The 15904-nt window shown below is 44.5% G+C and overlaps 1 protein-coding gene across 6 annotated transcripts in view; it reads left to right on the top strand.

The window, feature by feature from the left end:
* The window catches only part of LOC135544440 (nuclear pore complex protein Nup214-like), a 70022-nt gene that overhangs the window by 44760 nt on the left and 9358 nt on the right, over positions 1-15904 (top strand). For 5 of the 6 annotated variants that reach the window (XR_010456336.1, XM_064972044.1, XM_064972045.1 and 2 more), the window contains exons 30-35: positions 1698-1765; positions 2033-2213; positions 4607-4774; positions 6627-6798; positions 9607-9761; positions 14469-14502. Coding sequence is in view for 5 of the 6 variants with exons in the window: in XM_064972044.1 (XP_064828116.1) it covers positions 1698-1765; positions 2033-2213; positions 4607-4774; positions 6627-6798; positions 9607-9761; positions 14469-14502 (778 nt within the window). In the remaining variant the exon portion in view is untranslated. The remainder of the gene's footprint in view (positions 1-1697; positions 1766-2032; positions 2214-4606; positions 4775-6626; positions 6799-9606; positions 9762-14468; positions 14503-15904) is intronic. The other variant, XM_064972042.1, reaches the window with a different exon arrangement.

Below are 15904 nucleotides of genomic sequence, written 5' to 3'. Positions count from 1 at the left end.
GGATGTGAAAGAGTTTACTTGCTGTTTGCGGTGAAGAAAAAATTCCTTAGACGCTCCAAAGCTCAGTAGTGGTGGTGAGTTAATTCAGAAATACTATCAGATCCCTAAATGGGCACATTTATAAGCCTATGTTTGCCCCCAGGCCAGGTAGCCATGGCCTACTTCTGTGTAATCAGGTACGTGTCCTTACTCAACATTGACAGGAGCCCTCCATACGAAACACAATGAATAAATGGACAACTCGTAAATGGAATGAAATAAACCAAAACTTGTTTCTCACAAGTGTAACCTAGGTTGTGCACTCTGCAAACAACGTGTCCACTCCGACAATGAGAACTGTAAAATATTGTAATATTGAACGCCTATATTGAATGCATTAACAGAAATGACTGTAACCAAACAAACATTGTAGATGATAAATGATGGAAATTAACAGTACATGTACTGCTGGTGATACTGGTGTGCCATCCCCGCGTTCTCCACAATGGATTAGTCCACTCAGACAGGCGTCAGTCAAGACATGTGCAATACATTTTTGTTGTTACAACTGCTCAACTAAAATCGACCAACAGCCTATCAACCAAACAATCGACCAGTCACAGGGTAGCCTAGTGGTTAGAGCGTTGGACTAGTAACCGGAAGGTTGCAAGTTCAAACCCCCGAGCTGACAAGGTACAAATCTGTCGTTCTGCCCTTGAACAGGCAGTTAACCCACTGTTCCTAGGCCGTCATTGAAAATAAGAATTTGGTCTTAACTGACTTGCCTAGTTAAATAAAGGTAAAATAAAAAATAACAAATGGAGTCAGCCCTACTGTTTATTTTATAGACAATTAGCATACACAGTCAGAAGCATTTCATCTACGTCCTAAACTTGTTCACAGACAAAGTCACCACATGGACTAATTCAAGCCACAGTAAATGATAAGGTGGGTGTCAAGAATGAATGAGTCATTGCCAAGTCCCAGGTCCAGACTAAAGGCAGTCCCAGCATTCATTGTAGACGTGTCCCCCAGAGAGAATAACATTTCATGTTCCGCCTGATTTATTATAGGGGAGTTGACACTTGGCATGAGGGATTTAATGGACAGTCGTACAGCCCGCTTTCTAAAAGCCACCAATTTAAAGGGAAAACGAGCAGAGGCCCAGGCAAAATGGAAGTGGAATAAAAGGGAAATGTGGAGTTGACTGGTGGAAGATATCCACCTATCCACCAGCCAGTATGCCTTTCTTTCTCAAAAGCGCAGGCACGCCCACACAGCTTACGCTCTGCCACACACAGCATGTACACATCCATCTAGAGTTTGTCAGAGGGCTTATCACACTGCATACATATCCAGTGTACATGGTGGCATTGTGTCAGAGATAAATGTGGGGATTTGTCTTTTTCTGCTCCTGTCTTCCCCCCCCTCAGTTATCTATAACCTGCAAAGAAAATAGTTCTGTCGCCATAGTCTAATGCTGCTGGAACGAGACCATCCATAAAACGACTGCACTATCAGCGTACACACACACACACACACACACACACACACACACACACACACAGTTCTGACTTCCTACCACTGTCATCATCGCTAACCTTAAATGACTGTATGTCTAAAGGACAAATTGTGATAGTTTGCATGGTTGTATTGTACAGAGCCAGCTTAATGTATTTTATGTGCTACTTATTATTTTCTGTCCTCTTCCCTCCCAGCTTTCGGAAACTCCTCCACTACCTCAGTGTTCGGTCAACAGTCCAGTACTGGGAGTGTCTTTGGACAGGTAACATTCACATTTGACAGTGTGTACGAAATAGACGACCATCCTACCATTTTGATATGCAACACTTCAGGGAAAGACTCCCAAATGCCCCTCTTCAAATGTGCACACGCCGCACCACTCACATACACATGAGATGTATTATTGCATTTGGGTAAGAATCATGGAGAGAACTCATCTGGGAGGCTCATATGTACTTATTACTGCATAACCAACACTGATCATTGTGACCTTGTTGTGACCGTGGCTGTGCACCCCTATCCTACCCAGCAGCAGCCATCCAGCGGTGGGGGTCTGTTTGGATCTGGCTCTGCCCCGGCTGCAGCCTCCCAGCAGGCAGGGGGAGGCTTCTTCAGTGGCCTGGGGGGCAAGCCCAGTGAGGACGCCGCCAACAAGAACCCTTTCGGCACTGCCGCTGCCACCGGGGGCTTCGGACAGCCCAACCAGACAGGTGGGAGAACCAACAGGGAGCGAGAAGGGTTGTAGCAGAAAGGATGACTGATCTTAGATTTAAACTTCCTGTTCAATTTTAAGACTGATGGGTGCAGTTATCATCAGCAGGGGGGAACCCTTTGATTGACATCCCTCTTGAAAAAGGATGACAAAGTCCACTGCAATAAATTCATAGCTCCAATACTTTTGCATTAATGTTATCAAGACCGATGTTTTCATGTGGGGGGAGGTAGCAAATATAATCATATGTTTTGTGTCTAAACACGCCTCACGTAAATTGATTTTCTTCAGCATTATGCTGCGAGTCTTAATCTCATAAGCAGAGCAGTGATTTAGCCTGTTGCTGCTGGAGGCACTGACAGCGTATGTATCTGTGCTATCTATGACACAACATGAGTCAACACAACACAACCATCCTCTATAGCTCCCGGTCATATGTTACTGCTCAACAGACTGGCATAGTTTTCCATAGCAAATAGGCTTGTATCTCTTGTTTTCTTATTCCTCTAATGCACATAAACTGCATCGAATCATCCATGTTTGTTCTGTAGATGAATGCAAATATGTTAATATTTTCTCAACCTTTGAGACCTTGAGGTGGTACGTGATTCATTTGTGTTAAACAATGTTACTGAAATCATTAGTCTGCTTTTCTTCCAAGCTATATTTCACTGTGGTACTGTACATGTAGGTTTGATAAGTAGAAATATCCACTTGTGCCACCCCCATTCTGTCCTCCTATGCCCTCTTTTGTTCCGAATTGAAATGGTGCAGTATTCTGATTATGGCTATGTGAATATGTATGACCCATTTCATAGGGACTATGTGATAGTATATCGCTTGTTTGCCCACGGCTTTGATTCTTAAGTCATGCAATGGCACTCGTATTGCTTTTTATTACATTTTCCCTGAACATATTCTAACCCACATTTTCACCCATGTCTTTGCTGCATGCAGACCATTAGCTTTTAGTCAAATTCCTCAATTCCATTGTTTCTTGGACACAATCACCTTTAGGAAGAGCACTGCAAATGACTATTTTCCTTGAGTAGCTCTTAACTGACAGTAGGCGTTGTGCCATGCTGCGTAATACATCAAGTGTCCGTCCCAATGTCTTCCACACACACCTAATACCATTTAGCCACATATCCATTTCCTCCCTCCTTGTCTCTATGATGAAAAGTGACCCCCTTTATCTGGTAGTCGGGTAACTTGTCTATGTAACCACCCAGCCACAGGAGAATCCATTTTGATTTGAAAGGTGATTATTTTATTTTCTCTCACGTTGTTTGCTTTCAAGTTACTTTGTTGCAAATTGTTGAAGCGTGAAGTGCTAAATTGCATCTCAAATGAGATTTCAGTGTTGCGTGTCATTTACACACAAGTACTTTCCATGCTCAGTATTACCATTATGGTGAAAGCATTGAGCAAAAAAAGTATGAAAATGGCTCCTAGAAAAGAGTCTGGACTCTATGCTGATTTGATATAGATTTGATATATGATGTCTGGGACTTGGAAAAGATGTGTGAAATGAACATGAGCAGGAAACCTTAATTCGAAAACTAGAATTTAACGATCTGAAATTAGGCTTTTAAACATCTCTCCAGTGTCTCTCTATCAAAAAGAGAGGAAAGATTTACATGAGTATTGAAACATTGGCAGCGTTGACATGGGGGCCACATCTGCCAGTGCAGTCGGAACAGAAAGTGACCAGTGGGCTGTGAGGTTGCAGCTGATCCCAGGTCAGATGAAGAGGCCGACTTCCCAGCCATTTAAAAGTGTGACGCACTGCACTGTGAAGATCAAAAGACAGAGGGAGACCCGGGTCAACCGGAAAGTGTGTTGTTCTCATGACACCCCCAAACAATATTCCACCACATCGTTCTAGAGATGAACATCTAATGAGCTTGGAGGGAGATGGCTGGAGAGAAAGAAGTTAGGCGGCTGATTTTCCCTGCATGATTAGGATTTTGAAATGGATGCGTCTGAGTGAGGAATCATGGGCAGGAAAGAGAGCTCTGTGAAGCTGTCAATTGTTTCCCATAGCATTTCTTACGCAGGATGCTTAGCTCAGTGGCGCTCTGTCTAGAAATCTTTTGGGTTCATTTTAACTCTTATGGGAAACACATGGTTGGTTTACTTTTGTGTATAAACTCTTGTTTTCCTCTATCTATTGGAAACACTAAGGCTGTTGACTTAACTATAAGTTAACTGGAACTGAGTACCAGCCCTTCAAATGTTCTGCTGCTTGAGTTCCTGCACCTCCTTATAGAATATTAGCTCAAAACTATTGCACCTAAATATGAACAGTCCCAGCACTCAAAATGAGTACAGGCACCTATTTCAGTTTAACACTGCTATAAATCCACTGTTAACCTCTTTGTCCTACAGGAGGAACTACCCTGTTTGGGAACAGTGGGGCCAAAACCTTTGGCTTTGGCTCCCCAGCGTCAACATTCGGAGGGGGGGAGCAAACGGCCAGTGGAACCTTCAGCACGGGAGGGGGGAGCGTGGCCGCTCAGGGGTTCGGCTCCTTCTCCACCCCCACCAAACAAACAGGTAGGCTACACCCTCACCCCAAAACAAGTGAAAATTCACCCAGCTCTGTCAACTCCAGACTTTTGTGCCCATGGTGATGTACTGTATATGTTCAAAAGTGTTATCCAACAATGTTACAAATAACCCTTCTTTTGTTAGCCGCACTTCTTCTTGACACACTGCCCGCTTAACCAAAGTCAGCGTGCATGCGCCCAGTCAGCCACCAGGAGTCGCTAGAGCACAAAGGGACAAGGACATCCCGGCTGGCCAAACCTGACCCGGACGATGTTGGGCCAATTGTCCGCCGCCTCATGGGTCGCGGCCGGCTGCGACACAGTCCGGAATCGAACCCGGGTCTGTAGTTAAGACTCTAGCACTATGATGCAGTGCCTTGGGCCTCCCGAGTGGCGTAGCGGTCTCTTTACAATACCTTCTACCCTTTGTGAACGCATTCCCCATCACTATCCCCTCCAGTCTCTTTGACTGTAATAGTAACAGCCATTTACATTCTTGGCTCCGTCTCTGATGTTGTCCTGTCCGCCTCGGGGTGTTGATGCGGCGGGCGGCTCTGTGATGTGTGAGGGTCAGAGAGAAAGGCAGGTGGTTGTGGATGAACACTCCACACACGCATCACTTTCTCTTTGGCCCTGTGGCAGCAGCAGATCCACTCCCTGCAACCTCAGCTGCCGCCACTGCTTGCTCCCCAAGGAGAGACTCACTCTGTACTCCTTTATCATCGGAGTTACAGCTACAGTCACATTATCTCTCTCTCTCTGCCAGTACAGCACTTGTGGATCATGGTTAGGCTACATTCCACAATGTAGCATCTTTCCGAGCTAATGAACAGTCGTGGCGTCTACTTGGCTAAAGAAATCAGAGCATCAATCAATTTAGTCAACGCAGTTATATTTCCTCAATTTAGCAAATAATATAGCATATCTTTGCAATTAGGGTCATAGCGTTCCCCAAAAGTTAGCACCACTGCGGTTTTGTCTTGGCATTTTACTCAGCTAGCTATATAGTGGTAGCATCTACCCCTAAACTCTTCTGGTCATTTTCACAAAGCATCTAAGAATAGGAGTGCTGATCAAGGATCAGGTCATCCCTCTTATTCATTACCTGATCATAGATTAGCACTCTTACTCTGAGACGCTTTATTAAAACGGAACCTGTGTCTTTTTGGTACTGCTGTCACTTCTATAGCTACTATCACTGGCCAGGGTCCAAGGAATGTAATCCCATTACATTAACCCAATCAATTATTCACTGGGCCGTGCTTGTTGCCAGGCTGTCATTTCAGTGATCCCCTCTGTTTATGACTCTCTTTTCATCCCAAAGAGTGTGTGGTTGGAAATTGATTCCCACCAAGCCCTCATAGCCGCAATGGTGTGTGTGTGTGTGTGTGCGTGTGTGTGTGTGTGTGTGTGTGTGTGTGTGTGTGTGTGTGTGTGTGTGTGCCTGTGTGTTATCCATGTCCATTTATCCATGAGTGAGAAAGCTGTTGTCCCTGAACAGAAATGGAGGTGTTGTAGAGCAGACAATAATACAATAAAAACTTTATTAATCATGTTGGGGCTGTTTGTTTCAGGGCAACAGCAGGTGTGACATACACATCCATCAAAGTTGAGGAAGAATATAAACATTGTCTGTGTTTGCTTCTATTTTTGAAGTATTTACTTATGTATGGTTAGTATTAGACTGTGGTAAGTGTCCCCTGAGACATTCTGTCCTGCCCGCCCATCTCAACGAATTCAAGAATATTGCTCATATACGTGTCAGCTTTATTCATGTAACCGTCCCGCTCACGTATTGTTATCAAATCAAAGTCAGCCAACTTACTCTTCCTCACACCCCTCTATCTGTACCCCTTCAGGTGGATTTGGGAGTGCCCCTGTGTTCGGTAGCCCCCCTGCTTTCGGGGGCTCCCCAGCGTTTGGGGGGTCAGCAGCATTTGGCTCGGCCCCGTCCTTCAGCAGTCCCATGGGCTCCTCAGCCAGCAAGGTGTTTGGAGAGGGCACGGCAGCCGCCAACGTGGGAGGATTCGGGTAAGAGAGACACCCCTCTTAGACATTTATTGGATATGCAGAGTAAGATGTTTTGTATTGTTCTAAAATGACAGTGTAGAAGATCTCAATATTATTGATAATACTGACCATAAAGGCTGTAGAATGTCTTGCAAAGTTTTTATGCGTTTATTGCTGTATATTGGTTATTGTCTTGGTTTTCTTATGTATATTATGTATAGGGGCGGCAGGTAGCCTATGGGCGGCAGGTAGCCTATGGGCGGCAGGTAGCCTATGGGCGGCAGGTAGCCTATGGGCGGCAGGTAGCCTATGGGCGGCAGGTAGCCTATGGGCGGTTAGAGCGTTGGGCCAGTAACCGAAAGGTTGCTAGTTCGAATCCCCGAGCTGACAAGCTAAAAATCTCTCATTCTGCCCCTGAACAAGACAGTTAACCCACTGTCCCTAGGCCATCATTGTAAATATGAATTTGTTCTTAACTGACTTCCCTAGTTAAATAAAGGTTAAAGAAATAAAAAATATGATTATGGTTGACAAATTAAAGGAAAGCAATATAGGGACGAGGGGCTTTAGCCATTCCAACTGAGAGCACGCTGACACCTCCTAGCCACTGTTTTCATATTAACACATGGATTTTGTCACCAACACTCCCTGATAAGTAAATATTACCTTGCTAACCCCCAACCTCCTTTCTCAACTTGGGGCATAATACCCTAAACCCTGCTCTGCTACACTGGCACACGTTAATAAGCTTGGCATTTAATTTAGAAAAGTCCACAGTAGATGAGTATTGAAGATTTACTTACTGCATTTACATCAAGTATTTAAGTATTTCTGGTATTTGTTTATCACTATACATCAGGGGATGGAAATCAGTCAGCTATAACCACCCAGACCTCTTGCAGAGTCAACCTTTGCTCTGAATTTGACCTCAACCCTCATTGTACAATTATGGGAGAAAATGGGATTATTCCTTCATCCCCTCCCGCTCAGCCCCCTCTCCCCCTGGAGCACTCCCCCTGGAGCAGCCCCCCCTTGCATGTGCAGGACTGCTGAGGCATTGGGCACCTCTGTCAAGCTCCAAACCACAGAGGCATGCAGAGCTAGATTATTCCAGATAATCCCACTCTGAGGTCATACTGCCAGCAGATTAAGATGGGCTAGTTCCCCCCTTCTCTCTAGCCTCCCTCTCTCTCTCCCCCTGGGGTTGTTGTGTTAGGCACAGGTCTTCTAGAGAGAATTGCCAACTAAACCCCCACCCCTCAATTCTCTACCACACACTCTACACACACACACACACGCTTTACACCCTCTGCCTCGGGTCCTGTTGGCTGCTGGGAGATGGGAGCTAGCCTTGCCGTGCATGAACTCATCTCTCTGTTTTTCTTATTCTTCTCCCATTCTCTCACTCCTTTCTCTATTTAAGTTGTCAGGGTTTCATCCTATTGGGCTGTCAGATGGCAGCAGGCCAAGTGGCTAGGTGTTTTTATTCATTCCCTTCCTCCATTCAGTCACCTTATTTTTTTTATTTTAAATATGTTATTATGTCAGGACTCGTGAGGTAATTTCTTTTGCAGTCTCTCACTTGTTATCACCCCGTCGTCTTGTTTACCAGGAGAAATATTGATAAAGTTGTTTACGAATGCCGGTCCTAGTTTTGTTTTCCAAAACCCTGCAAATATTTCTTGAAAGATGGTTTCGATGATACAGTATTTCATGACTCCCTACAGCCAGTAAATGTCACCCTCCCTATCTTTTTAAAGTGGCTCCTCAATTGAGCAGTTTGCCGTACCTAGTGATGAGACGATTGACCCAAGGGCGGTAGAGGTGGGCGGGCTGAGCAGAAAAAGATTGTCTCCTGTATTAGGGTCAGAGATCAGCCTTTATTTCAGTCCAGGGGTATACCCATGCTGCCTCCAAGATTAAAACCAGCAGAGCAACTGAGCTGGCTGGACGGCCCGGACTATTCTCTACCCCTCTCTCACTATCCCTCTATATTCTCGCTCTCTTCTTTCATGTCTTTTATTTGTCTGTCTATTTTTTCTCTTCCCCTCTCTCTCTGTCTCCTCTGACTACTGCAACACACTTACATATGCACATAGTATAGTATGTCTCTCCTTTACTCGTCCTCATCCCCTCATCTCTGCTGATGTTTGATGACTCTAGTCAAATAATCCTGGTTCGGTTGTGTGACTGGCACTGGTCTTCTCTGTCTTGCTCAGGGCACCTGAAGCCTCTGTCAGAAGTAACTTCCCCTCACGCTGTTCTACTACATTTAAACTCAATAAAACATCAAACAAACTCTGCTCCCTGACTGTGTCGTAGCTTCCACACACAGATCCCAGATCAGTAGGGGAAGAGCCGTGGGAGCATTAGCGACTTATTCCATTGTCATTTAAATCAAGGCTTATTGCAATATGCTTTGATGTAATGGGCTCTGATATTATTCCAGGCAAGGCTGTTCCTCTGCATATTTTAGGTTACCTCTCCTCTCTGGGTTAGAATGGTAATGGGAACAGAGTAGAGTGACTGGGGTAGTGCGCTCGACTAGCTGTACTAAACGGTCTACAGACTGGAGGGAGAGGGAGTTAAGGAGCACAGAGCATAGTAATTCGTCCTCTGACTGAATGGTCTCAGGACTGACGTAGACATAGAGTATTATAAAGTGGTTGTAAACGGACCAGTGCCTCAATAACGTAAGAAATCAAATGTAGCAATGGTTATTCAACACATTTCCATGAAATGTTTATTAGGCTATTGTTAGACTGTAATATTGAATATTCAGTCTTTTAATGTTTTTAATCTTTAATGTGCATTTCTCTTCCTTCACAGCTTTGCTTCCACTCAACAAAGCACACTGTCATTTGGTGCTCTGGCCAACCAGAGTGCCCCATCATTTGGTAACCTGGCCCAGCAGCAGCAGGGGTCAGGGTTCGGAGCTCCTCAGCCAAGTGGCTTCTCTGGGTTCGGACAGCAGGGAGGAGGAGGTGAGTAGTAATATCTCACCCGTTCAGTTCTTTCAGATCATTGCATGGGAACGCTGCTCTAGATTATCCAGATGCACCCCAAGCCTTAATTGACCATTTCTCTTCCCTCCCTATTCTTGTGACTAAACTGTATGAAAGGAGTCCAACCCCCAGTTTAGTCATTTCTGCCCCTGCAGTCTCCTCCCCACTCCCCCAGCCACGCTAATACGGAACAAATAAACAAGGTCCTCGTTTGAAGCCTTGCCAGTGAGTCCCTTCCCTTATTCCCCTGAAGTAAAGCCACTGTTTTTTTAAAGTAACCTTTATTATTTACAATGACAGCCTAACGGGGAACAGTAGGTTAACTGCCTTGGGGCAGAACAACAGATCTTTACCTTGTCAGCTCGGGGATTCGATCCAGCAACCTTTCGGTTACTGGCCCAACGCTCTAACCACTAGGCTACCTGCCGCCCCCTCCTAAGCCCATTAGTGGCTGTTTTAAATAGCAGTCATTTAGCCTAGTGGCTAATGCTATCCCCAGCACTCTGTCTGCTGTGCAGTACAACAGGGCCACAAGATGCAGCACTAGGTTCATTCTAGGCTAGGCTATCCGTGGGGATGGTGGAATCCCACAAGTGGCTTCCTATTAACGCACATTCCTACTGCGGTCACATGCCGCCATGCAAGTTATCTTTTTTGCTTGTACAGTGCCTTTGCGAAAGTATTCGGCCCCCTTGAACTTTGCGACCTTTTGCCACATTTCAGGCTTCAAACATAAAGATATAAAACTGTATTTTTTTGTGAAGAATCAACAACAAGTGGGACACAATTATGAAGTGGAACGACATTTATTGGATATTTCAAACTTTTTTAACAAATCAAAAACTGAAAAATTGGGCGTGCAAAATGATTCAGCCCCTTTACTTTCAGTGCAGCAAACTCTCTCCAGAAGTTCAGTGAGGATCTCTGAATGATCCAATGTTGACCTAAATGACTAATGATGATAAATACAATCCACCTGTGTGTAATCAAGTCTCCGTATAAATGCACCTGCACTGTGATAGTCTCAGAGGTCCATTAAAAGCGCAGAGAGCATCATGAAGAACAAGGAACACACCAGGCAGGTCCGAGATACCTTTGTGAAGAAGTTTAAAGCCAGATTTGGATACAAAAAGATTTCCCAAGCTTTAAACATCCCAAGGGGCACTGTGCAAGTGATAATATTGAAATGGAAGGAGTATCAGACCACTGCAAATCTACCAAGACCTGGCCGTCCCTCTAAACTTTCAGCTCATACAAGGAGAAGACTGATCAGAGATGCAGCCAAGAGGCCCATGATCACTCTTGATGAACTGCAGAGATCTACAGCTGAGGTGGGAGACTCTGTCCATAGGACAACAATCAGTCGTAAATTGCACAAATCTGGCCTTTATGGAAGAGTGGCAAGAAGAAAGCAATTTCTTAAAGATATCCATAAAAAGTGGCGTTTAAAGTTTGCCACAAGCCACCTGGGAGACACACCAAACATGTGGAAGAAGGTGCTCTGGTCAGATGAAACCAAAATGGACCTTTTTGGCAACAATGCAAAACGTTATGTTTGGCGTAAAAGCAACACAGCTCATCACCATCCCCACTGTCAAACATGGTGGTGGCAGCATCATGGTTTGGGCCTGCTTTTCTTCAGCAGGGACAGGGAAGATGGTTAAAATTGATGGGAAGATGGATGGAGCCAAATACAGGACCATTCTGGAAGAAAAACTGATGGAGTCTGCAAAAGGCCTGAGACTGGGACGGAGATTTGTCTTCCAACAAGACAATGATCCAAAACATAAAGCAAAATCTACAATGGAATGGTTCAAAAATAAGCATATCCAGGTGTTAGAATGGCCAAGTCAAAGTTCAGACCTGAATGCAATCGAGGATCTGTGGAAAGAACTGAAAACTGCTGTTCACAAATGCTCTCCATCCAACCTCACTGAGCTCGAGCTGTTTTGCAAGGAGGAATGGGAAAAAATTTCAGTCTCTCGATGTGCAAAACTGATAGAGACATACCCCAAGCGACTTACAGCTGTAATCGCAGCAAAAGGTGGCGCTACAAAGTATTAACTTAAGGGGGCTGAATAATTTTGCACGCCCAATTTTTCAGTTTTTGATTTGTTAAAAAAGTTTGAAATATCCAATGAATGTCGTTCCACTTCATGATTGTGTCCCACTTGTTGTTGATTCTTCACAAAAAAATACAGTTTTATATCTTTATGTTTGAAGCCTGAAATGTGGCAAAAGGTCGCAAAGTTCAAGGGGGCCGAATACTTTCGCAAGGCACTGTATATGGCAGTTTTCTCAAGATGGGAAGAGGAGGGTGGGAAAAACTCTTTTAGCATCTTGCACTGAACGAAAATTTAAATGCAACATGTAAAATGTTGGTCCCATGTTTCATGAGCCAGAAATGTTCAAGAAGATGATTAAACAGATAATCATTACACAGGTGCAGGGGCAATAAAAGGCCACTCTAAAATGTGCAGTTTTGTCACACAACACAATGTCACAGATGTCTCACGTTTTGAGGGAGCGTGCATTTGGAATGCTGACTGCAGGAATGTCCACGAGAACTGTTTCCAGAGAATTCTCTACCATAAGCCCATTTTTTTGTGTAAGGTAGAGTACCAGTCAAAAGTTTGGTCACCTACTCATTCAAGGGTTTTTCTTTATTTTTACTATTTTCTTCATTGTAGAATAATCGTGAAGACCTCAAAACTATGAAATAATACATATGGAATCATGTAGTAACCAAAAAAGTGTTAAACAAATCTAAATATATTTTAGATTTCAGAGTCTTCAAAGTAGCCACCCTTTGCCTTGATGACTGCTTTGAACACTCTTGGTATTCTCTCAACCAGTCTTGAAGGAGTTCCCACATATGCTGAGCACTTGTTGGCTGCTTTTCCTTCACTCTGAGGTCCAACTCATCCCAAACCATCTCAATTGGATTGAAGTCAGGTGATTGTGGAGGCCAGGTCATCTGATGCGGCACTACCATCACTCTCCTTCTTAATCAAATAGCCCTTACACAGCCTGGATGTGTGTTTTGGGTCATTGTCCTGTTGAAAAACAAATGATAGTCCCACTCAGATTTAACCAGATGGGATGGTATTGCTGCAGAACACTGTGGTAGCCATGCTGGTTAAGTGTACCTTTTGAATTCTAAATCAATCACAGACCGTGTCACCAACAAAGCACCCCCATACCATCACACTTCCTCCTCCATGCTTCATGTGGGAACTACACATGCGGAGATCATCCATTCACCTACTCTGCGTCTCATAAAGACACAGCAGTTGGAACCAAAAATCTCAGTTGGACTCATCAGACCAAAGGACAGATTTCCACCGGTCTAATGTCCATTCCTCGTGTTTCTTGGCCCAATCAAGTCTCTACTTCTTATTGGTGTCCTTTAGTGGTATCTTTGCAGCAATTCAACCATGAAGGCCTGATTCACGCAGTCTCCTCTGAACAGTTGATGTTGAGAAGTGTCTGTTACTTAAACTCTGTGAAGCATTTATTTGGGCAGCAATTTCTGAGGCTGGTAACTCCAATGAACTTATCCTCTGCAGCAGAGGTAACTCCGGGTCTTTCTTTCCTGTGGCGGTCCTCATGTGAGGCAGTTTCATCATAGCGCTTGATGGTTTTGTGACCGCACTTGAAGAAACTTTCAAAGTTCTTGAAATGTTCCCGAATGGAACATTTCGTTTCTCTTTCCTTGTTTGAGCTGTTGCCATAATATGGACATGGTATTTTACCAAATAGTGCTATCTTCTGTATACCACCCCTACCTTGTCACAACGGCTTAATGGCTCAAACGCATTAAGAAGGAAAGGAATTCCACAAATTAACTTTTAACAAGGTACACCTGTTAATTGAAATGCATTCTTGGTGACTACCTCATGAAGCTGGTTGAGTGAATGCCAAGAGTGTGCAATGCTGTCATCAAGGCAAAGGGTGGCTGCTTTGAAAAATCTCAAATATATTTTGATTTGTTTTTTGGTGAGTACGTATGTGGTATTTCATAGTTTTGATGTCTTCACTATTATTCTACAATGTGGAAAATATATAAAAATATAAATCATTGAATGAGTAGGTGTGTCTAAACCTTTGACTGGTACTGTATCTGTGACCAACAGATGCGTATCTGTATTCCCAATCATGTGAAATTCATAGATTAGGGCCTATTTCAAATCCTGGTAGGTCTAGAGGAACTAGATAAGCAATCACATTATTATGGTTTGTGTTGGCACCCAAGAGGTTGACTGGCTCTGGAACAGAGGTAATAAGGTGGAAGTAGTAGTAAATCACCCAGGTTTCTCTCTGTGTTATTCAGTCAACATTTTACAGAGTCATTTTAAATAGTCTCTACTGATAATTCTATCTAAATCGAGGGTGGTAAACAAATCGGGGGTGGCAGGCAACTCAATAAAATTTAAAATGACTAAAACCAAATTGAAACTGTAGACATGATACTGAACCTACATTCATACAGTTTCTTGACTGTGTCCAGCTGGCTAATAATCACTGAAATGAAAGCTAGACTGTCAGAGCACTGAAAATACCCCCCCAAAATTGCACATTTTGACAACAAGGAAATCTAACCATTTTTCAGTGCCCCTGGGGCAAAAAGAGTTTGATCTAATTTAAGTGTGTTTTGTTTTTCTGTGTCTATTTTTTTTGTTGCAGGCTTTGGGTCTGCTGGCGGTTTTGGATCGAATCAGTAAGTATCACTCATCTTTGTGTGTGTATGGATGGGTGTCTGTTCACATTTGTTGTGTTCATGAGTGTCTTTGCTTGAGTGTATACATTTGTATGTTGAGTGTTTGAACCCTCCCTATACGCACTCGCTTGTGTCTCTGGCAGTAGCGTGTGAAGGAAAAGTGTGACCACAGCCCACTTATAAGAATCTGATGGGCAGCACGAATTCATAACAAGCTGCCCTAATATATCATCCCTCCTTCCCCCCTTTGTCTCTCCTGTACCTTATTCAACCCTCACCATTCTCATCTCTAACACCACTGATCTCCTCACCCTCGAGGCCTCACCCCAGACACTCGCCTACTCGAGCCGCTTCCCCCTCTTTGCTCTCCTTTTCCCCCTACCTCTACCTCTTCCCTTTCTCCCTCATTTCTTTATCTCCTGCCTCATCCCTCCTTTCTCTGCCCTCCCTCTCTCTCTCCCATCCTGCCTCCTCCCTCCCTCTCTCTCTCCCATCCTGCCTCCTCCCTCCCTCTCTCTCTCCCATCCTGCCTCCTCCCTCCCTCCTCTCCCTCCCCCTCTCTCTCTCCCTTCCTGCTTCTCACTCTCTCTCCCTTCCTGCTTCTCACTCTCTCTCCCTTCCTGCTTCTCACTCTCTCTCCCTTCCTGCTTCTCACTCTCTCTCCCTTCCTGCTTCTCACTCTCTCTCCCTTCCTGCTTCTCACTCTCTCTCCCTTCCTGCTTCTCACTCTCTCTCCCTTCCTGCTTCTCACTCTCTCTCCCTTCCTGCCTCTTCCCCTCCTCCCTCTTCCCCTCCTCCCTCTTCCCCTCCTGCCTCTTCCCCTCCTGCCTCCTCCCTCTCTCCTTTTGTCTCTGCACTCCTTTTCCTCCTCCCACTCTCCCATGCCTCCTCTCATTGTGCTGCTGTGTCACATGGCCCCTGTGTATCCCCCAGGGTGCATTGCAGTGGAATGCGATCTGAAGTGCTCAGGAGAGTGTGGCAACACGGCCCAGCTCAGTCATTCACACGCTGTTAGATAAGCTCCTCTTTCTCCCTCCGTTCCGCTTCACCCTCTCCCTCCTCTTCTCTCTGTTCTTGTCTTCTATTGCTTGCTTTCTCTTCCTCGTCCCTCCTTTAACACCCCCATTTCTGACCTTGCTCCCTCCCTCATCCCACCCTTCTTCCTAATTCTCCTTCTCACTCGCTCCTCTCTTCTTCCTCATCCCCTCATCATACCCATTTTATAATTGTTGATGAGAGCAAAATGCTGCCAAATGCTCTCAGATGGGTCCTCTGTGTATATTTTAGTTTCATTTGATGCAACTAGAATGTATATGCTTAAAGAAACATGTTTTATATTAATACTCTGACACAAGCAAGCATTGCGTTTTTTTTTTATATAAGTCTTGATGTCATTCTGAAT

Source organism: Oncorhynchus masou, chromosome 8 (genome assembly GCF_036934945.1).
Source record: "Oncorhynchus masou masou isolate Uvic2021 chromosome 8, UVic_Omas_1.1, whole genome shotgun sequence".
Taxonomy (NCBI): domain Eukaryota; kingdom Metazoa; phylum Chordata; class Actinopteri; order Salmoniformes; family Salmonidae; genus Oncorhynchus; species Oncorhynchus masou.
The sequence above is the reverse complement of the archived record's forward strand: the minus strand, read 5'-3'. Positions and strand labels throughout refer to the sequence as shown.